At 48.7% G+C, this 23,919-nt stretch overlaps 1 protein-coding gene across 1 annotated transcript; it reads left to right on the top strand.

The window, feature by feature from the left end:
• The first annotated feature begins 201 nt into the window (after positions 1 to 201).
• LOC144950864 (uncharacterized) lies at positions 202 to 12,740 on the top strand. Its single transcript, XM_078881010.1, has 8 exons — positions 202 to 359; positions 2,593 to 2,683; positions 4,445 to 4,524; positions 5,321 to 5,426; positions 6,510 to 7,068; positions 7,546 to 9,424; positions 10,541 to 10,687; positions 11,486 to 12,740. Exons 2-8 carry the CDS (start codon positions 2,634 to 2,636, stop codon positions 11,572 to 11,574), a joined length of 2,910 nt encoding a protein of 969 aa, XP_078737136.1. The 5' UTR covers positions 202 to 359; positions 2,593 to 2,633; the 3' UTR covers positions 11,575 to 12,740.
• The last annotated feature ends 11,179 nt before the right edge of the window (positions 12,741 to 23,919 follow it).

Consider the following 23,919-nt stretch of genomic DNA (forward strand, 5'->3'; position numbering starts at 1 on the left):
CCGCCGCGAGCAGGAGACGACCACCACCACCACCACAACTCCCCCACCCGCACAACAATTATAACGACAACACCAACAACATTCTTGTTGTTTTTACAAAGTCGCGATTCGCACTCGTGAGGCGGTGGTGGGTGGGTAAAGCCTTCGCGCCGTTCCGCGGTTGGCGAAGGAGACGCGGCCGGGGGGGGGGGTGTGGCGGCAGTGGCAGCGGCGGCGGGGGCGGCGTTCCGATTCGGGGCGCTCTTCAAGGCGACGCAGCAGGGCCCGAGGCCCGGGATTTGGGCCTAGCGAGAGGGGGAGAGGTGGAACGGACGGAGCTGCATTTTTTTTTCAATACCCCAGAGCGATCGTCTTGCACTGTAATTATTGACAAACTCTCGATTGTTTAACGATGTCGGTCGTGTGCGTGTGATTGACAAGTAACAAATAGTCGTAATTATGCGAATGCAAATAAGCGGTGGTGGTTCTGGCGCGGTGCTTTCAGGCGGCCGGTGAACGGTGATTTTGGTGATGGACGTGAGTTTATAAGATACAAAGGAGGTTTTTGTTTTAATTCGGCTTATTTGAGACCTTACACATTGTAATCACATGGCAGTGCCCCGCGTGGTCTTGTGTCCTCGTCGTTAGCGATGTAATTCGCAGATCGCTTAGTCGCTAAAATAATTGCGGTCATTTTGGCGATGCAGAGGATAGTTGGTCGTATTGGCGTGGCTTTCTGAGGCCTTCGATGAGGTAATGTGGTGATCAACATTTCGATTCGAATAAGTTGGTTTCGTCGCTAAAACTGCAAGTGAATAATTGTGATTTTCTGTTTATACTGCCGTATTAGCGTTAATGTGGCGTTCTGGCGACGTGAGGTGAGGTTTCGTAGATTGATGGCAGGTTTCATTATCGCATTTCAAACCCGACTTGTTTCGTTGAGGTAATAAATGCAGTAATTCTCTTCTTACTACAGTAATAGCATTGACGTGGCTTTTAAAACAGATGCCCCTAGCAATTGCTACATTCATTAGTATTGATGATTGCCTATCGACAATGGATTTGTTATAACTGCATTGTTTAGTATTAATAATTGTACTCTTATCTTTAGTATAAACAGTATTCATGTGTCTTGAGATTTAAACCAAGGATTCTATCGTGTTCCCTTTTTACTGCTAATTTGTCAAATAGCTGTGTTATTGTAATTGTGTTATGTAATTGCTACACTATAATTAATCATATTACAATTTTACATTCATTACTATTTAAATGTCAAGTTTTGGTTTAGCTTAAATATCCTCCGCCCCCCCATTATTGTACTTATATTGTACTGTATATATGTTTATTTAACTCCTATTTGGCACGTTGTGAACATTATTGATTAGTATATATTGCATGTTTATGTAATGCGCACATTGCATATATTACGCGGAAGCCCGGTATCTCTTTAATTTCAATACACGATTGTTTTTATTACATGTACGAATAATTGTTTTGCTAACAAATTGTCTTCTCGTTTTTTTGTGTTGCTCCCAGTGCAGGAATGTGCCGTATATTTTATGCACTGCGTGTGCCGGATACATTCCTTCCACATTGCTAGTGGACAGCACCCTGGCATTTTTTATACCAAAGATAATGTTTCTCTCTCTCTCACCTGGATACAAACAAACACAGTCCGCGTAACTAATACTCAGCACATTGGACAGTAACAAGTGCCCTCAAAGATATTTAGGTGACATTTCTAGAAATGCCCCCTTCTTCATAGCACACGCGTGTTATGAAGTAGAATTATTTTATGTATGCGTGTGCACTACCGCTAACGCAAGTATCACAAAAAACGTTTTTATAAAGTCCCATGTACTTTATATATTTTGAGAGCCAACCGTGCCGAGTGACTCGATTATCCAAGCTTAATTGTAATTTGTCAGTTTCACTTATAGCAAATCATTATTCATATGTACGATGTACATTAAAACGAACACCGAAACTTTACGTTTACAAAGCATGTCTGTAATAATCGCTCTTTATCCATAAAAAAAATCTTCTATGAGTTGTACAGCGCCATAAACCTGTCCAGCATTGGGATAGATTCCAATTTTAAAATAAAGGCATTCTATTTAAAAAAAAAAAATTGCATTCATTAGAAACAGAAGCAATTTGATCAAATCCCCCATGCCTATGAGGGGGATAACACAAATCCAAACTATTGGGACCGAAACCCACTTGCCGTGCTACCACATTGACGTCTTGCATGTCGCTGGGTCTGTCGTGCAGCGGTTAGCACACTGCGCTACAAAACCGGCATCCCGGGTTCTATTATCGCTTGCGGTCTACACCAATGACGATTATCTGAGACGGTCCTGGGCCATCCCCTAGGTCGACTCGGCCTCAAATGAGGAGCTGCTGCGGTGTGTAAACTTTGCCACAATGGTGACAAGGGCAGCAGGGTGTTGTTGCTGTTCACCCACCCCCACTACCTCGTGTGCCGTGCCGGCCTTCATAGGCGCTCGCTAACAGCATTTGCCCCGGCGGTCTGTTAAGGCACACAAAGATATGAGCTGTGGATGATGTAAAAGCGCTTCTTGTTGTCTTTGTCTCGTTCTCTCTTTCCAGCTGTGGGTGCTCGGTAAAGAAGATGGAGTGATGTGGTCGTGATGAACACTTCCCTAATGTCCGTGCCTCTCTTCCAGCAAGCATTCAACCGGTGGGGACAGCGATACCCAACATTGCAAATAACAACAACAATACCACACGGTGCATGTTTTGGTGTTGCGACAGACTTTGGGGTAACCAACAGAATGAGTGTATAACATCGGGCGAGCCCAGGGGTCGGCAACCTGCGGCTCCGGAGCCGCGTGCGGCTCTTTTAAGGACAGCTTTGTGACGTTATTTATTAAGGAACCATCGTCTTGTATTCACGTGCATTGCGGCTCTTGAAATATTGAGTTTTTTTTTGGCTCTTGTTGTTTTGGTTGCTGACCCCTGGGCAAGCCGGTCAAGGGTCAAAACGTCTCCCTGCTCAAAAGAGCCAGGGGGTCTGTGATCATCTCCACGGTGGCTAGGAGATATTAACTACCTTGCCTGGTATACAGGAGGTCATGGGTTCGATCCCAACCCTGACGCCTGCTGCTGTATATTTGGAGTTTGCATGTTCTTCCCGTAATCACGTCGATTTTTCTCTGGGTCCTCCGGTTTTCCCCTCCACATTCAGAATCGACATGCGTTTAGAGGGTTTGGCTGCTATAAATTTCCACATGATGGTAAGCCACTTTGTTGGGTCATCATTTGTGCCAGGTCTCTTCTGAAAAAGAGCTATGTAGTTCAGTGGACCTTACCTGGTGAAATAAAAATAGTTTAGTACTTGCTCTGAGCCATTGTGGTAAATTCCACTATCCTGTGGTCGCTGCATTCAAAGCAGGAGGATCACTTGACTTCTCACAACGTTATTTTCATTTTATCGACCTCGGAGGCATAACGATGATGATTGTGGGCTGAGTTGACCTGTGAGTGGAGCTCTCCTATGCGCAACACTAACTGGTTAGTGAATTTTTAAACTTCATCCACTGTTTCATTTAACAAGCGATAACCTTGCTGATGACACTTGGTGAGATCTAAAGCGGTCCTAAGATTTCCGCATTTAATTCACAAATGCTACTGAGGAACACCGGTCCAGGAAGCCCATTAGTAGATGAGAGTGAAGTTAAAGTTATTGAATTTGGGTGATTAAGCAAAATATTTTTTTCATTTCACGTGGCTGAGTGGCTTGGTGGAAAAGGGGCTTTGTAACGGCTGAGTAATAGCACCGACTGGGTTCCTATCTAAAGCCCAACCATCAGTATTGACGGAGTTCAATTTGGTAATTATTAATGCACTGATATCTGCATTTGACGAACGCTTGTGTTGCGATCGAAACGTCGTAGTTTTTTGTTATTTTCTTTGAACCTATCTACGTGACTTTACCAAAAGAACCAAATGTTTTTTTTCAACATATTTAAGTGTTTGTATTTTTATCTCTAAAATTTATGAGAGATAGTAGAGGCTTATGACGAAGAGTCAGATGAAATCTTAATTTTGGAACTTTAGTGACTGCAGGAATTATTCTTTGGTTCTTTCGGTTAAGTCACGTCTAAAGATAAAAAAAATAGTCAGATAAAAATGTAGTAGATCCCAGAGGACATCCACCATGGAGATGAAGCGATGAAATGTAATCCTGTGCAGGCATTAAGTAGTTGGTTTTATTTTGAGACTGTGAGAGACGACTCAAAGGTAGCGTGCCGGACGGCCAAGTTACAAAGCAAAGGTGTGCATCTTCAAAACAAGAGCATTCTACTTTGGTTTGCTGGTGCCTCGGTACCTATAAAGTAATGTTTTTTTCATTCCGGTTTAATTTTGATGACGTACATGTAACGTCATCATAGCCGGAGAGGGTTTAAGCTTCTCGTGTTTTGTGCATTTTGTCTGACAGTGATGGCCTCCAGGAGTTGCCTGCTGGTAAAATGGAGCATGTGGAAACTCACCACCCTCCGGAAACCCAGTCCTTGCCAGGTAATAATGGAATAAAGATAAGTGCTCTACTGCTGCGGAGGTTTTTCACGGTTGTGCTGTACAGCTGGCCAAAGTGTTCTCAGGTTATTGCCGCGTGTTGTTCGGTGTTGTGTCCGACATTTCGTTTCGCATGCCTGCGAGCTCCTTTTGAGAACCGATGAATGTTGTTCGCCTTGATGGCTAACGTTGCACTCGGCTCACTGGGCGCTTCATTTGTGTGTGCCGTGCAAACCCAAAAACACATCTGTGACCTATGAATATCAATTAAATAAAATCACATCAATAATCGCAATGCTCTTCTAAAGAACGCTCAAAGCACTTCGCAGTCTACCTGTCTAGCAGATTTATTCCGCACCTTGCTCAACAGTCGTACACATTCACACAGCAGCATGAGCTGTGTTGAGGCTGTGGGTTCGTGATGAGGTTGTGGGTTCGTGTTGAGGTTGTGGGTTCGTGTTGAGGTTGTGCGTTAGTGTTGAGGCTGTGGGTCGGTGTTGAGGCTGTGGGTCGGTGTTGAGGCTGTGGGTCGGTGTTGAGGCTGTGAGTTCGTGTTGAGGCTGTGGGTCGGTGTTGAGGCTCTGGGTCGGTGTTGAGGCTGTGGGTCGGTGTTGAGGCTGTGGGTCGGTGTCGAGCCTGTGGGTTCGTGTCGAGGTTGTGGGTTCGTGTCGAGGCTGGTTTGATGTTGTGGGTGTAGGTGACTGTTTAGGTTATGGGTTCGTGTTGAGGCTGTGAGTTTGTGTCCATCTCGGGCACTCCTTTTGTGTATCTCTCCATTTGCTCTTCTCACACCACACAGGCAAACAGTTCTACTGTTCGATGGAAGGGTGCGAGGAGGTTTTGGACAGCATGCATGTTCTCGTGAAGCACATGCGAGTGCACCACAAGCCGCTCCGCTACTACAAGTAAGTGTGCGCCTACCTGGAGCCTGTGAGATGGTGGTTGAGGCTGTATGTTAGTATTGAGGCTATGGGTTGGTGTTGAGGCTGTGGGTTGTTTTTGAGTCTGTGGGTTGTTGAGGCTGTGGGTTGTTGTTGAGGTTGTGAAGGGCATACATTCACGTAAATAGCACGACGGTAATTTTAAAAGTGCTTATTAAATTGTAAATGCAGACGGTCTCCTGGTTTACGGTCATGATTTACTACGCTCCACATTTACGACGTTTATATGACGCCAACACGGATCGATGCAAGATGCAGAAACTTGGTTTTCCGAATGCGTCCTCCGACACGACTCCGGAGCGCATTCGAACCGAGTTGCTCCGGTTTCCGACGCGAGTCGGGAGTGGACCTTTTGTTATTCTTGAGTGATGAATTTATTCTTGTGGATTTTTTTTTACCTCTTAAAAAAATCCCGTTAAAATACGAATGAAGAAAAGGGAAAACACATTGACAAGTGATGGTTATAAGGCTTCTACTGTCTATGGGGGGGAAATAAGGGGGTCCGTTTCGCGACGATTTAGATCGACGGCGTTTCCAGGAACACATTGTATTGTCATAGAAGCAGGGAACCGCTTGTATTTCATCTTAAGTATTAACCGTATGCTTTAGGTCAGTGTTCGTCACTAATTTTCAGAGGGAGGGAGTGCCACTTTCGCCGATAAGACGTCATCATTGCGAGGAGGGGCGCCACACATTTGAAACCATTGGGAGTTTGACAGGAGGACGATGATGGGGGGTGTTTTCACCCTTTGTGTATTGTCGTGGGGGGGGGGGGGGGCAGCACGTCAGGGGCCGCACTAAATGCCACCAGGAGGCCACCAGTAGCCCGTGAGGCCTTGCAACGAAGAACACTGCCCTAGGTGTACATTCCATGCGGACGTCATTCAAATAAAACGAATGGATTTATGATTTCATTAGAACATAACACCTATGTCTGCTGGCCAGGGTATGTGAACAGTTTGTTGCATCTGGTATGCGGAGATGGGGGGGTGGGGGGGTGATTACGTGACAAGCAAAACGTCGGTAAACCACTGCGGCCTCCCGCAGGTGCGAGAACTGCAGCGCTCGCTTCCGCACGCACCGCGTGGTGTGCAAGCACCTGCAGCTGTGCCTGGCAGACAGCGCCCTCAAGCTGGCGCTCAACCCCCGGCCCGGCAAGCTCCAGCAACAGCAACAACAGCAGCAACAGCAGCAGCAGCAGCAGCAGTCGGCTGATGGCAGCTATGCCGCTCTGCCTGGCGGGGAGACGGTCGGAGGTGGGAGCTGGCAGCAGCACAACGCGCTGAAGGAGCTCCTTTCATCGTCGGTGTACAGCAGCGCCCATCACCATCATCATCCTCATCATCATCACCCGCTGCCAGCGTCTTCGTCGTCCTCGTCTTCGAGTTTATCGTCCTCGTCGGTGACGGCGGCGGCCTTCCGGCAGAATTTCGGCGGGGGATCGGCGCGGCATTCGCAGTCGTTCGCTGGGGCCAGGGCCGGCCACGGGGGTAGCGGCGTGGGCAGGCAGCAGCAGCAGCAGCAGCAGATGTCGTTCACGAACAGCCGACGACAGCAACACCAGCAACAGCATCAGCAGCAGTCGGTGAACACTTCTGCTCATCAGGTGAAGTTTTGACGGCAGTAACGGAATAAAACGTGAAGGGAACTGTTTGCAGTTGTGCACGTGCGCAAAGGGAACATGTAACTCTACTTTGTGTACATGTACACAAATAATATTAGATTTTTCTTATAAAGATGTATTTGCCTGGCAATCTATTCACAATGGTAATATTTGTATTATTATCATCACTTTTTTTTTCCACCCTTGATGGCCTTACGGAGTCTCAAGACTTTTCACTGTAGTGAAAGTGCTGTTACCACTTTTAATCGGAATTTCCCAATTATAAAAGTTACATATTAAAATTGGGAATATTACCAATACCGGTGTTTTTTTTTCAGCAACATAATCTTTTCACTTGGGTAAGGAGTTACCGTAACCTCTTGACTGAGTTGCCCGCATCTGCTTTTTGATGACAATCCCTCGCCCCCCATCTCTTCCTCCACACCTCCTCTTCCCTGCGGTTCCCCTCCACCTCCCCAGGTCCAGCCGCACCCTGCGGCCTCCGCCGTCTCCGTGCTGCAGCGAGCACCGACGGCGTCGCGAAGCCGGACGTCCCCGGCGCCGGCCCCACCGCCCACCCCGCCGGCGGCCTACCCTCCTGTGACCTTCGCCTACGCTCAGTCGGCGGGGGGCGGCACCATCGTGTCCAACCCGCAGGCGTATGCCGTGCCCCAGCAGCAGCAGCAGCAACAACACCACCAGCAGCAGCAGCACCAGCAACACCACCAACAGCAGCATCACCAACAGCAACATCACCAACAGCAACATCACCAGCAACAGCAGCAACTCCACCAGCACCACGCAATGGTGTCAGACGGCGGCGCCGCCGCTTACCAGCACGTCTCCTCGGCGCCGCCGCCGTCGTCCTCGTCGTCGTCTTCGTCGTCGTCGGCGACGCTGTCGGCGGCCACCGCCTCGTGCATCGTGCCCAACGCGCACGCCGCCTTCCCCGAGGCCGACGGCGCCTACGGGAAGGCCTACGCGAAGGCCTACGCGGCCGTCGGTTCCGCTTCGGCCCGCGAGGCCGCGGCCGCGGCTGCGGCGGCGGCGACGGCGGCGACCCAGCAGTACACCTACTCCAAGCCGATCCCGCAGCTCATCTCGGACGCGGCTCACGGCACCCGCGACGCCAGCTACGCCAAGCACGCGCAGCCGTACGTCTCGGCCGCGGCTGTGTCTCCACTGTCGCACGCCCAGCAGCAGCAACAGCAGCAGCAGCAGCAACAGCAGCAACAGCAGCAGCAACAGCAGCAACAGCAGCAACAGCAGCAGCAGAGTTACAGCAATGACAGCAGCAATGGTGGCGGCGGCAACAACGGAGACCCAAACTCTCCGCGCTCCACCGAAGCGTTTGGCTCTCCCGGCCCCATGCCACGGCTGGTTCCGGTTGGACCGAACGGGCGCAGCAATGGCAGCCAGGTTGCCGGAGGGAACGCGGCACAGCAGTCTGTTAACTACGGTGGTGGCGGCGGTGGAGGTTCTGGTGGTGGTGGTGGTGGCGGCGTGCGCAGCAAGGCAGCGTCGTTCCGGCAGGAGGTGGGTGGCACGGAGCCCCCACGGGACTCGCCGGCGCTGTTTTCGTACGCGCAGAGCGTGGTAGAGCAGGCTTACTCGTACAACGCACAAGCGGGTAACGGCACCCACCACCAGCAGCAACAGCAGCAACAACAACAGCAGCAACAACAACAACAACAGCAGCAGCAGCAGCACAGGAGATCGGGACACCACCACCATCACCAGCAGCAGCAGCAGCAAAGGCGATCTGGGCATCACCAGCAGCAGCAGCAACAACAGCAGGAACTCAGCCCCACCACCTCCCAGAGCGACAGCTCCCCAGAGGGCGCGCTCGCAGCACAGCACAACGAGCGCACCAGCTTCCAGTCTCCGTCGTCGGCGGGCACGGCCGCCCGTGCCAAACCGTACTCGGCGGCGGGGACGGCGAGCGCCGGCGTGATCGTGCCGCAGCGCGCGTACGTCCCCCAGCCGCCCTCGTCCTCCTCGTCCTCCTCCTCCTCGTGCTCCTCGTCGTCCCTCGCGACGATGGCGGCGTCGGCCGAGCCCCAGACGTTCGGGGCCCTGGCGCAAGCGCTGCCGCCGCTGCTCAACATGGCGGCGCAGTTCTCGGCGGCGGCGCACCTCTCGTTCGGCACGGCGGTCGCGCCACAGCAGCAGCACCACCAGCAGCAGGCGCAGCACCAGCCGCAGCACCAGCCCCAGCACCAGCAGTCGGTGCAGTTCCCCTACGGCGGCGCCTACACGCTGCCCCCGTTCCAGCCCGTGTTCCGGCCGCAGGCGAATCTGTTCGCTCACCCGCACTGCCTCCCGTCGTACGCCAGCACGCACTGGCTCGTCAACGCGGGTACGTGCGCCACGAGGACGTCCCCGGCAAAGCTGGCGCTGCGGAGTTGCCGGGGGTTAGGGCGGGGAGTTGCTGGTGTGCGGTGGTTCTGTGAAAAGTGAGGTGGTCCGCGAGTCTGGAGAGGTTGGTACCGTCTGTAATAGACAATAGGAATATTCTTGGTTCTTTCGGTAAAGTCACGTAGAAGGGAAGTAATAAAATAATAAAAATAAAACATAATGAAATAATTCTCACGACGTTTCGGCCACAACGCAAGCAGCCGTCCTCAGGTGAAGAACATGTCTGTCGATAAGACAGAGTCTAAATGACACGTCTTAGGCTTGGAGTGTCTATTTAAGCTGTGAGGGAGGAGGAAGAGAGCCTTGACAAAATAGGAATAACTCGGTCTCAATCATTCCGGTTGGAAGTCCTTGGGTTCGTCAATTATCAACTTCATCTACGGGCACCTCGCAGTTCGAGGTTTAGCTGCAGTGTATGTGTGTTAGGTACGGTCGCGTTCTGAAACTGCGCGCTTATGTGCGCGTGTGTGTGCACACGCGTTCAGGGGAGCGGTAGTGTAGCGGTTAGCGTGCTGCACTACGCGCTCCCGGTTACCTGGGTTTTTTTTCACCGCTCACGGTCAACACCGGTAATGATTATCGGAACCAGGCCTGGACCTCCCCTGGGGTCGACTCAGCCTCAAATGAGTACCTGGTGCGGTGTGTAGTAAACATCTCCGCTCGGGAGACAAAGGCGGCCGGGCGTGGTGCTGGCCACCCGTTCCCTCGTGTGCCAAGCCGGCCTTCGTAGGTGCTCGCTAACAGCACTTGCCCCAACAGTCTGTTACAGGCTAAACTGGGGATCTTTGTCAGGGGAGCGGTAGTGTAGCAGTTGGCATGCTGTGCTACGAACCAGATTACCCGGGTTCGATTCCCACTCACGTTCAGCACCCAGTGACGGTTATCTGAATCAGTCCTTGGCATCCCCTGGGGCCGACTCGGCCTCAAATGAGTACCTCGTGTGGTGAGTAAACATCACCACTAGGAAGACAAAGGCGGCCGGGCGTGGTGCTCGCTTAACTTCACTTGCTCCTGCTATCTGTTGAAGGCTATACGGGTGATCTTTGTCCCTGTTCAGGCCAGTCAAGCAGCGGCATTCCAGTCTGGCAGCAGCCAAGCCACCCGTACAGCTTTCCTCAGGCCCCCTATCCCAGCATGCCCCGCGAAGAGCCGAGTCTCCAGCGCCACCTGAAGCTGCCCGACTCGGCGGTGCGACACGACGCAGGTGAGGAAGTGCGCACCCTGCATCCTGCACCGTGCACCCTGCATCCACACGGCACAGTCCATAACCCGACCTCAATGGGCGGCACGGCTGCGGTGGTGGTGCAGTGTTAACTGCACAGTAGTCCAGAAGCCTTCTGACACAGCAGTGTTGAGTTTTTACAGACAGTTTTAAAAAGCATGCAATACAAGCTTCGTAAAAAAACAACGCTAAATTCTAGGAACCATCAGTGCAGTATGGCCCCTATAGGCATCCGTCACAAGTCCGCGCAATATAGTTGCGGAGAGACGTCCGCTTGCAAGCGATTCTCAGCTCCGTGCAACCGAGTTGAGTTTTTGCCGGGGCATTTAAAGTGTCCCATAAAAGAGGCTTGCAAGCACAAGCTTCGTAACAAAATAAATGTACTCGTAAAGTAATAGTAAGTGTTACAGTTATCATAATTTTTAGGAACCACAAGTTCGCGCAATGCTCTTGCAGAGACGTCCACAAAACCAGAATATGTATTGATACTGGAGGAATCCTATCAGCTGTAAGCTCTTTTTCACAGGTGTTCAGTCGGGGCGGATACGAGCATTACAACAACACACAATACAAAAATATGATAGTGCAAAGTACAAGAAAGGTAAAAGAAATCACCCAAACACATACAAATACAACGATAAACCATCCTCATCCTTCCAGGCAAGCAATTCTCAATTGCGTGCAACCTATTTGAGCTTTGCCACGCCATCCGAAGCGTCCCCGAGCGAGGAAAACAATGTACGCATCGTGTCCTCACCTCGTCCCTTCTCCGTTCCGCAGATTTCGCCGCCGGCGTCATCGGTTACCACACGGGCGCGAACCTGGTGCCAACACCGTACACGCAGCACAGGGACTTCCCCCCGCAGTGACACTCGCCCCCCCTGCCCCCCCCCCCTGCCTCACCCCCAAGCGCCTGCTTCCCGCCGTCAGCTTTCTCCCTTTGATTTCTCTGCCCCCCCCGTCCCACCCGGTGGTTGCGTTCTGCTTGTTGACATCGGCTTCAAGAAGGCGGCCCTCTGGATATTCACCGCCGGAAACCCCCCCCCCCTTACCCTCTGCCGAATTCGGCGGATTGCCACGATCGGCCGTTTGCGATTTAATTGGAATAGCCACGAAGTGGTGTTGGGGGGGGGGTGAAGAAAACAAAATTAACGGCACGAGCAACGGTGTGTCTACTCGCAAAGCCGCACGAAGGCAAACCGACTACTCCCCGTCGATGCGCTCACGTCGTGCAGGCGGTCGCGCGTGACCACCCCTGCTGCGCTGAAAACAAAAAAAACTCCGTCGTCGCGCTCAAACCTCGTCTAGACCGCCGACTCAAAAAAGGGGGACTTCAGAGCATGGCCGCGTTTGTCGTTTGGACCGACAAACTCGGAGAGGTTGGAGGCGCAGCCGTCCTTGTTGACGCCAACTCTCTCGCGGTTTTTTGTCCGCCGCAGAAACGCCGCCGAGAGTCCCGCGTGCGGTGCGATCTGTAAGAGCCCATCGCGGTGTGAACGCAAGGAACGCAAGTCGGTGATTTGGTTGCGCTTGCGATTTGATTAGCCGAATTTTAGAATCGTTTTAATCCGAGAATCATTAAAAATCGCTACTGGTGCCGCATCCTGCAATCATCGCTCTGTGTCGATCGGTGGGACTTGCTCACCCAATGCTACCCGGCGCTATCCCACACACAACCCCTCGTGGCTCTGTGGGGGGCGTTTTGTCATGTGACGCACAACAAACCAGATCAGGTTTTGTTTTATTTTTGTTTCGTGGCCTTGGGGCTACCACCTCAGCGCGCTTGAGAGAACCCTGGTTTAGTCTCAGCCGTGTCTGGAAACCTTGCTCACACCCAGGGTCACTCGGTGGTTCTGGCTCATTGACTATTGAGCTATGTGGGCCACGTTTCAAGGTAGCCAGATATGTACAGTAGGCTCTCGATTACTTGCGTGCGCGGCTTATCCGATTTGCGGATTAACCGTGCAGGTGAGGTTTTGACGTAAATTAATAACTTATGATTTTCCCTTCGAGGCCAAACTCATAATATAAAAACATCTTCTTGGTTCTTTCGGTAAAGTCACGTAGAAGGGAAGTAATAAAATAATAAACTTCCCTTCTACGTGACTTTACCGAAAGAACCAAGAAGATGAATCCCTGCAGTCACGAAAGCTTTAAATCGAAATATAAAAACACTTATACATTGTGATTTTTGGAAATGTTTATTTTAGGCTACGTGCTTAAACAGAACAAATCCGTTGCTCTGGTTAATCCGAAATCCAAGTGATCTCCTCTGCAGTGCAGTAGTTGCATATCTTGACAACGGTGGGCGGATTTTGTTTTGCGTGGCTCTGCGATCCACTTAGGAGGCCGACTCTTCTGCCCATCGAGATCCGTGGAAAATGTTTATACTTTTTGATTATCCGCGATGTTGAATTATCCGCGGCCGACCTCCCCGTCAAAATCGAGAGTCGGCTGTATTTGGAACCCCAGATTATTCAAGCGAGCCGGACCCAGGCACTACGACATTTCTTATCTTTTTTTTTACAGATAACAGCAGGCATTTGAAAATTGAGAATAGGTTTTTACCCTTTTTCTTCATACTTTGATAGTGGCAAAAAGAAAGGTCCCATGATATAGCGGATATTTATTTTCAATGTAATGCGCACGGGCAGTGTTGGGGAGTAATGTTACTGTAATCGGATCACAAAGTGTGTTTGCTGGTAATATACTATATTACTGTTGGTTTTACTTTGAAATCGAGCCACGGTGGTGGTTCTGCCCATAGAGAGAGAGGGGTTGCTCACGAGCATAAGGTTTTGCGAGTTCGAACTCTGGGTTGCCGGGGGTTACACTCAGTCCATCATCCCTCTTCTGCAGGGTCGGTATCACTTTGCGTGCGGAGGTCAACGGTGATTGGTCTAATAAGTTCGTCCCCGTCGCAGTGCTGCTCTTTCTGTGGCTTCGAGGAACACTTTTTGAAGTGTTCAAACTCTGCCGGTAGGGCTGTGTCCCCCTGCTACGCTAGAGAGTGCGCACGCATTGCTGCGTTACGGGGCGCGATTTTAATGCCCAAGAATTGTTAGAGATTGTCAATTTGATGGAAGTAAGGGTGAAGGTATTACGGTGAGTCAAGTTAAAGAATTCTAGATTTGAAGCTTTCGTAACTGCAAGGATTCATACTCTTTAGGTTTTTTTCGGTAAAGTCACGTAGGTAAAAAATAAATAATAAAAATAAATAATACAATTTATAGAAATAATAATAGAAATAAAAGAATAACTCGCGACGCTTCGGAGGCAACACAAGTCTCAGTCATCAGGTGGGACCGTCACAGCTGAATTTACTGTAAATTATTTCTATTAATGTTATTTATTTTTACCTACATAACTTTACCGAAAAAACCTAAGAGTAAGTTTTAAAATTCTATCTGGGATGACATTAATTTATTTATACACCAAGGTTAATAGTAACTTGTGACTGATTACTAAAGCCACCCTCTTTTAAGACTGCGCAGTGCTGTATTCTGATTTCAACTTTATTTTAGGCAAAGTTGAAGAGCTAAATAAGATTGTGAGAAGCAAAGTTTCACGTTGGGAGACTTAAACAAATGTGACTCCGCTTCATCATTCATACTGTGTCATGTCAACGAAATGTCTGCAAAACAAGCTTACGTTTTGAACATTAGCCCTTGGAAGCATTTCTTTGCAACGTTAGCCCATTGGTTCTCTGTAGCAACTGACAGATTTAACTGATGGAAATACTACAATCGATTTGATCAACCACACTTTGACGGCACAGGCTTTCTCTCGCTCTGCGCAGGTTTCGTTTTGCGCGATTTCTCGTACGTGCGGCTCAACCTGTCTATCCAAAATTCACGATTATCATGCGCTTTGAATTCACGCGTACGCGGCTATGCGATCGGGCACGGGGCAACGCTGCGTGTGTGTATACCGTGTGCGTATACCGCTACTCGGCAGACAACTGTCTGTGCGCTTTTGTTCTGCGCGCACCCCCGTTTTTCTGGAATGCATCTACTACTACTACGACCGCACAAAGCGAGGAAATTCATGTACCTGTCGTGAGCCTAGGATTTACGGTAATAAATCGTAACACCCGTAGCGATGAGTGCAGTGCTACTTACCGGGCTGATGGTGAACTGCTGTCCGTGTATATATGTACTGTGGTAATTAAGGGATATTTGCTTCCTTTACACTAAAGCAGACATTGGGTACTGTAGGTTATATTTATCTCCATTTTACGGTGGTTTACGACGGGGAATAGGCCCTGGGATGTATCCGAATGTTGGGCTTCGATGCGGTGTTAAGATGATTTTTAACACATTGGTGAGAATGAATAGGGGAAAAACACGTCTCAAACCTGCTGCTCTGACTATTTTCGAGGTGCGGATGTTGACTTATTTTTTCGTTTTTACCGTCGGAAAGAGGGCCAGTAAGAGTCGGAAGATACCGTGACGTTCATTGAACCATTTGACGGCGGTGAACTTCCCACGGTATGGCTGTGTGCGGTCGCTTGAAGGGAGATGCAAATCAAACAAAATATGTTGAGCCTTTCTTTTTGTCGATCAACAAAACAACACTTGGGCTCTGTGTCCCCCCGCTCTGTCCGTCGGTGGGTTGGAAATGATTTAAAATTGGAGAGTTGGCGCGGCTCTCAGGCGCGCACCGCTCCTGGCGCGCCCTTGTGTGGCGTCGGTCACGGTGCAGTCTCAATTTGTTTAACCAAAATTATCCGTCGATTTTAGCGTTTTATTTTAATTAACGATGACTTGATGCCATCCAAAGAAGAAATCGAGCCCGACTATGACGATGTGAATGAACCCAAGTTTTTGAATGAATACTCGCTCTTAGATAATTTAGTCGCGCTATTTTAGATCGCAGTGCATTGAGAAAGATTTTTTTAAATTTTGTCATTGGCGATATGCGTAGAGTATATAATTATTTTTTAACGGAGTTCACAAATTGACTGACGGGAAAATCCTGCGAGGGTGGAATTGCACTGTTCCCTCGCACCAACATTTAAAAACTAAAGTGTGGACTAAACGTTTGACTGCTTTTACATGTGCCAGCTGCGAATGACTTAACAGACAACAAAAAATGATTTGAATGAACACTGTCAAGGCGGAGCCATGTGACCTGCATGCTGAGAGATGCTCAATGTCAGCCTACGGGCGCCCAGGCGGGGGGCGGGGGTGATTTGAAACCCGTTAAGCCGACAGACTCCTCCATTAGCCAGATTTGAGAGGTCACCAGGCGGTGATTCGTATACACAAGGAGATTTAACTTGCAGCGTCGTAGCAAACTAACGTTATTTTGAAGGAGTAAAAATCCGCAATCTTATTTTTTTTTGGGCTGCATCTGAATGCGAAATCGTTTACCCGCTGGCAGGTCAGCTTTTGCAGATTTCCGATTCGCTGTTTTGTGATCGGCAACGTCATGATCTGGCCAAATTTGTGCCGCAAATGACCCTTGCAGCACCCGACGCAGCCAAACGTTGAATCGTCCCGTGCGCAATCGTTTCACGCGCTGTTTATTATCGTTTCGGCTCGCTCGCAATGGTAAATTGAATCGCGATTCTCACAACCAAAAGTTTGCATTTGGTTGCGACGTTTCGCTTGACTACGCACGCCAAGAATCTTGCAGCATAAATTTAGCCAGATCTGTTATGGCCTGCGAAAACATTCGTTTTTTCGTTTACAAATCTTTGTTTTCCATTTTTTTTTCAAATACTAGGATTCAAGAGGTCCAGTTTCATTTTGGTTGAGTGCGTTTCCCTAAAAGGTGTCGCCGGTTGTGGGGATATTGCCAAAGCAACTACAATGCCGTACCTTTAAACCATTGCCATTATTTTATGCAAACTGTCAACGTTTTGCTCATAACTCAATGCCGAGCCCTCGCTTCATCCAATTATGTTTGATTGCAAATTATCTCTCCAAATTCAAAGTACGGGAGCGGCATTAATGAACTAATCATATTTAGCTGGGCAGTGACCGATGATTCGGGCTTTAAGACTGTTGCACGATTGTTATTTTGCTTCTCAGTATCGACCGTACATGGATGTCATTGTTATTACTGTGTACAGGTAATCTTGGGGGGTTTTTCGATTAAATAAGAGTTGGTAGTCATGAAAAAAATTATTCTAACCGATGCTCTTTTGGTTAGATTCCCAACATTTTTGGAACTTTAACCAACCTCAACGTTCGCAAAAATGTTTGCAATCTACCGATGTTTTTTTTTTTACCTTCGATCGGTGACCATAGAATCAAAAATTTCGAACTTCATTGTCGACCGCCTTCTTAAGCCGCGTGTTTACGTTCACGTTAATCCTCGTGTACCCTCCTCTTCGTCGTCGTCGTCATCGTCCTCGTGGTTGATATACGCAGCCCGTGGATCTCCGTCGACGATCTCGCCTTTGACCCACACTGCCCTACCACAAGGAGGTGGGTGGGGTGGGGGGGGAACTCAATATTCATCATCCACTCGTAAACGAAGACGGCGATTTGGTCGAGCGCAACGCTTTTGCAGAAACGAGCTTCGGGGAAGGTCGATTCTCCATGTGACCTTTAGTCGCACGACTCCGATGTGACGATAGTAACGTCATTTGTGCGTAAAACCCTCGCCGAATCTCAGCAGACGTTTTCAAGAGGAGGGGGTGTCCTGCTTACGTGGCTGTATGGCCGATTCTCGGGGGGTGAGTTTTTACGATGGACCATTGTCTGATTGTTGTCCCTCGTGGTAATAGCATTGGGGTTGTTGCTTACCAGTTTATCGCCCCGAGCCGATGTTGGAAATTTCACGTTTCTATGACGGGGCCCGGCTCAATCGGACGACCACTGTCCTTGGCTGCCCACAAAGTGGTACTGATTTTATGAAGCCCAGAGGAATGATGATGATGATAAACAGCTGAGTTAACCCAAGACTGGCATTTTTACTTGTGACATTGCAAGTGGAGTCCGAGAAAACCGTGACACTTGGCTGAATTTGTAACGGGAGTTGTTAAAGCTTTTCTGAAAGACAATTGCGCTGAATCGGGTTTTTTTTTTATCACGTAACCTTTGTCACCGGCATGTCGGATTCGCCGCGACCTGCCTACCGGTAAGAGTTTATTTTTAACGGAATGACAATGTCAAGCGGGCGCATAAGAAAGACCCGCTTGCCGTTTGCGTGTTTGAGGACCCGGCGTGTTACATTCAGACGATGTGACACTCCTGGCTGGCCCGTATGAAAGTGGTGATGAATGAGGATTCTTGCGAATGCCAATTCTCACAGCTGGGATCCGAAGGAAAGCTTTTATTTGTTGCGTGTCGGGTCAAACAACGTTGCCACGGTCACATTTGAGAGAGAGAGCCAACATGGCACTTTATAAAAAAAATTACAAAAAAATAAAAAATAGGAAGTCGGCTATAAATATGTACGGGACTTTTTTTTTAAGGAAGAGAGGAAAAAAAAACTTGTATTGGTGGTTTGTTGATAGGTTTGATGAGAAGTGTATATACTTGTGAAATTAATGTACAAATACACATACCGTTGTCTAGATTTGTATGTTGCTGTGTGTTTCACACCGAAATATAGTTTGGAAACAAAAAAGTAAATGTACATTCGTTGCACAGGCATTTTGGTTTAAAAAAAAAATGTTTAAAGCCTTAATTATGCTATTTCCTGATAATGTAATTATAAGACAAAAAAACACATTTAAGGTTTAACACTTATGAAATAATTCGCTTTCAGATTGAATTCGTATATCGGCAGGCTTTTGGAGGGGTGGGGGGGTAAGGATTAGACTTATTTAAGACAAACCTATTCAATTGCTTGTGAACGTTTGGTTGTATACGATTCGCCGACGTTCAGGATTGTGTTGTGGGGTGTTTTCTTTTTTGTTTGGCTCGAAAAAAATGAGAACCCCCCATCCCATCCCATTGTAAATGTAAATACAACTTTGACCAAAACAATTTTTCAAAAAAATTTACAAAACGCCCGTTGCATTTTAAAAACAAATCCTTCCGTGAGAGATTTAAACGAAATCAAGCGCTCACTGTTATCGTTTCATTTCCAGTGTAAAAAAAAAAAAACTTTACTGGCACAAATAATATATGAGTCGTATACACAATAAGGAGCATAATCTTTGTGGGGTTTTTTTTCTTCTAAGTGACCACTAAAATGGGTTGATTGTGGTAATTTAATTTTTAATTCAAGCATGGTATTTTTCGGAGGGTTCATAAAATAGAGAGAAATAAACCTTCAAATATCACCTTTACATTTTTGTTGCTTATCATTTTCGCCACCGATCGACACGAAAAATGTAGCAACACGTGTGTACATTTTAATTGTACCTTCAATTTGCATTACGATTGTCATTTTCTTTATGGCTTTCGTTCCTTGCATGTTTCAAAAACAAAGAAAAAACAACAGTACGTACGTATATAAAACAAAAGGCGTACAGAAGCATTGCATTTGCCGGGTGTGGCTTTTGTTGTTGTTGCAAGGTTGTTGCCGTGAAATAATGACACGTGTGGGGTCTGTTTTTTCAAACCGAAAAGCTTTACCACCGGAGCTTTTGGTGTCCATCCGTAAAACCATGAGGCCCTCTCCAAGCATTGTTTCACAGTGGGAATCTTTGAAACGAGGTTGGTTTGCCCTCCGCTTAACAACAATGGTCCAGGAGACGTAACGTAACTTTAATTGTATCCCTTATTTTTGTTTTAATCGGTGATGAAACGGAAATGTCGTGCTCCCAGCTCTGAAGACAACCCACGTGTTCTCACCCCCGCCCCCCCTCCACATTAAGCAGTCATCTCCGCTCACGAAGTTTTCACTTTTTGTTTCTGAGCTCGTCCCAACGGCTCCCCCCTTAATTTCCCCTCATCACCGTTGCCGCTCCCTCTTAATAGGCTCATTATAGCGGCTCTCATTAACCCCGTTCGTTCAATCCATTCATCATCATTCGCCGTCATCAATTTCGCGTTAACCGAATTCACGCATCGTCACCACAGATTCGCCCCCCCCCCCATTGCTTTCCCCGCTCATCCATTTCGTTCACCGCATCTCCACCAACACATTCGTATCTTGTGCACCGCGTTAGTTATTTCTAAACCGCCTTTTAATGAGGACGCGATATACAAATTCGGTGAAGATTTAAAGATGTTTGGCTCTTTTCGGTGAACGCGAGATGACGTTTTGGGGACGACCTTGATGACATCACGGGGGCTGGTCAAGGCGGTCTCCATCACCGACGGGCGGCTGTGTGAACATTTTGTAAGTTTGGAATCACAATGCGCCTGATGTATAGGTTTTTTTGTTATATTTATAACATGTAAAAGTGTTTGCAATATAAAAGGCAAGTTAATTTTTTTAAAATTGACACCTCTCGTAGTGTTGTCTTGTCTTGTGTTTACTATTGCACTGTAATAGTTTATTTAACACAAAAATTAAACCGCTCTTTCAGTTTACCGTTCGCTGGGGTTTCCCCGGTTAAGAAGCGGAGAGATTCCTTGTCTGTGACGAAAAGTCACGATCTTGGGCATTTAGAGGCCCCTCCTAGAGAGAGAGAGAGCGAGATCTTGGCAAGAGATGAAAGGAACATCCACACTTTACCCCACCACATGCAACCCTGCCTGTCGAATATGTGTGGTGTACTCAATTATATTGCTTGAAAATATAAGCACATCTAAATGTTTAGTTTTAAGTGGGGTATATTTAAAGGACGAATTCTTTTTTTTCTATCCCACCAATTTACAAATACCTTTCACTAATAAATGACACCTATTTGATTCTGAAAGCCAATTTAACACCCAGCGTGTGTATGTGTGTTTAATCAATGGTTGTGTATATTGTAAATAATAATTATAGTAATCTACAACACTGTCCGCTACTGGATGAAGCACCCCCCCCCCCCCCCCACATCGTAAGGGTTGTTTAACCATACTTCACCACGCTGGTCAATGCGGGTTGGTGCAAAGGGTATTCTGGAACTTCTGTTTCAAATATCACTTGCCGCCGAAGTTAGCCATCGCCAGGAATCAAACCGTGTACGTCCGGTGCTCGCTGAGCTGCATTGGCTACCGGTTGCCGAACGGATACATCAGAAGTTCGCACTCATTACACACACAGAGTGCTTGCCACGGATGAACCACAATACCTTGCCAGTCTCGTCAAGGAACAAAGCCATCGTCACGGCAACTCCGGTCAATCTCGCAGCAGCGGAGTTTGGCTAACCATCGAACAAAGACGGTCTCACTGCACGGTGCGCTTTCAGGTGCGCTTCTGCGGCCGTTTGGGACACTTCTGATATTAGAAGCCACTGGGAGCTCTCTACTTTTAATCAGCTAGATTGAAAACTCATTTATTTGGAACTACTTTTTGTGTTTAGTTTGTTGTCCTTCCCCTGCACCTGATTGGCATGGGGGGTAATACAGTATTCATCTGGGGGGTGGTGTTTGTTGGCAAGTGCCTGGTGGCCGGGTCACCCACGTAACCCGGTCGGGCTCAGCCACAAATGGCTCCGTCCTGTGGGTCCACCATTCGCAGGACGAAGAGTGAGGGGCGTGTGTGCGTTGCCAGTGTGGCAGGGAGAGGGATGGTCTCAGACGGACTGGACCTTGGCGATGGGCACTCGCTACTGGGACGTGGAATGCCACGTCACTGGGGGGGGGGGGAAGGAGACGGAGCTGGTGGGAAGGTATCAACGAGATATAGTTGAATTTCGATTTAAAGCTTTCGTGACTGCAGGGATTCGTCTTCTTGGTTCTTTCGGTAAAGTCACGTAGAAGGGAAATAAAATAATAAAATCCCATATCTGCATTTTCCATAAATATGCTAAATTCCTCGGTTGATAGTGTAGTGTATAGTAGTGTATAGTGTAGTGTATAGTAGTGTAGTGTATAGTGTAGTGTATAGTAGTGTATAGTGTAGTGTATAGTAGTGTATAGTGTAGTGTATAGTAGTGTATAGTGTAGTGTATGGTAGTGTATAGTGTAGTGTATGGTAGTGTATAGTATAGTGTAGTGTATGGTAGTGTATAGTAGTGTATAGTGTAGTGTATGGTAGTGTGTAGTGTATAGTGTAGTGTATGGTAGTGTATAGTAGTGTATAGTGTAGTGTATGGTAGTGTGTAGTGTATGGTAGTGTATAGTGTAGTGTATGGTAGTGTATAGTAGTGTTTAGTAATGTAGTGCTGGAGTCTGTCGCCAGGGAAAGGGAGGTCTGGACCACCACTACTCAACACGCAGTCAGTTTAAACATTTGTTAAGATAATTAAATAACCCCATGTCCTAATCTTTGGGCCACCCTGTATTATGTTTGTCACCTTTTGTATAATGTGGGCGCTTGTATGCAACGTGTACTGCATATGTTACGTGTAATGAATCAGGTGTATATCAAATGTATGTTCATACGTGTGAGTATCTTCAATAGGTGCTCACAGACAGCTTTTACCCCAGCAGTCATCAAGGCTAAATGGGGCATCTTTGTATTTGATGTGGGTGAGGCAGATGTCCCTGTGTGTTTGTTTGAATGTGTGCTTCTGTTATTGTAGAGAGCGGTAGTGTGGTGGTTAGCGCGCTCCGCTATGAACCCGGCGACCTGGATTCGATTACCGCTCACGACCAACATCAGTGACGATTATCTGAGCCGGTCCTGGGCCACCCCTAGGTCGACTCAGCATCAAATGAGTACCTGGTGCGGTGCGTAAACATCGCCACTGGGGAGACGAAGGAGGTCGGACGTGGTGTTGGCCACCCACCCCCTCGTGTGCCGTGCCGGCCTTCATAGGCAGTGCTACTCGCTAACAGCACTTGCCCCAACAGTCTGAGCAGGCTATACGGGAGATCTTTGCCTTTGCTTCTGTCATTCGCAAGAGGGTTGGCGAATTCTTTAATTGGTGCTCTCAAACAGCGCTTTGCCCGACAGTAACTTTAAACTAAACAGCAGCAGAGGGTTTAAGCAAACTCTTCACATGCCCGTGCGTGGGTGTGCATCTCACCCTGTCTTTGATAATTGGGGTAATTAAGACGAACACAGCCACTTACGGGTCAATCGCTTCGACGGCAGATGGTGCTGTGAATGCACCACGAAGCATTGCTGGAGAGAGCGAGAGAGCGAGCTCTGATCGACCACGGCGCTAAGATGCTAATCCATTGTGAAGGTGGGGAGAGAGTGGTCGTGGTGGGAGCTTCACGCTCCGAACCCGGCGACCTGAGTGTGATTCCCGCTCACGGCCACCAACACCAGGGACGATTATACTGGTAGGAACCTCCTGGTTACACCAGCCCACAGGGGATTATTGTGTCCGTCCGTCATGGATCCAAAAATGGGAGGCGTGGGGCTGGGTGGAGAGGGGAGGGTGGGGAGGGACTGGGTGGGGAGGGTGGGGAAGGGGATGGATGGGGAGGGTGGGGAGGGACTAGGTGGGGAGGGTGGGGAAGGGGATGGATGGGGAGGGTGGGAAGGGGCTGGGTGGGGAGGGGCTGGGTGGGGGGGGAGGGGCTGGGTGGGGAGGGTGGGGCTGGGTGGGGGGTGGGAGGGGTGGGGCTGGATGGGGAGGGGCTTGGTCACCCCGTGGTGCTCTTATAAAACTCAACGTTTTACCTACTCACGCCGGCTTGTGCCCGCCCTCACAGTCGGGCATATTTGCGGAATACACCACGCCGCCGTTGACCCTGGCCATTGACCGAGCAACCCAACGTTCCTACCAGCTCCCTCCGCAGAAATGTGTTCTGAATAGACCCCGGGCCACCCCTAGGTTGACTCGGCCTCAAATAAGTACCTGGTGCGATGTGTTAACATCGCTACTGGGGAGACAAAGGCGGCCGGGTGTGGTGCTGGCCACCCACCCCCTCGTGTGCCGTTCCGGCCTTCATAGGTGCTACTCGTGAACGGCACTTGCCCCCACAGCCTGTCCAGGCTATACGGGGGATCTTTGTCTTTGCCGTGAGCACCGACGGGTGAATGGTGAACACGTGGTGATGGGAACCAGACACTGCAACTTGCACCAGCCACATCCTACACCGACCAAATAATCCGAGCAGACACTAAAACGAGCCCTAACTCGAACCGCACTCCCCAGGCAGACTAGCACCCACCATTAACACACCAGGCAATATACCTTGTCCCTACCATAACAACAGGCGCTTGTGCCAGGCTAGGTGCACTTTGAGGTCACGTGCAGTGTCGGGAGGCAGCCTGGCAGGAGGAGGTCACGGGACAGACCCCATGTGCCAATG

This window comes from Lampetra fluviatilis, chromosome 59 (assembly GCF_964198595.1).
Source record: "Lampetra fluviatilis chromosome 59, kcLamFluv1.1, whole genome shotgun sequence".
In the NCBI taxonomy this organism is placed as follows: domain Eukaryota; kingdom Metazoa; phylum Chordata; class Hyperoartia; order Petromyzontiformes; family Petromyzontidae; genus Lampetra; species Lampetra fluviatilis.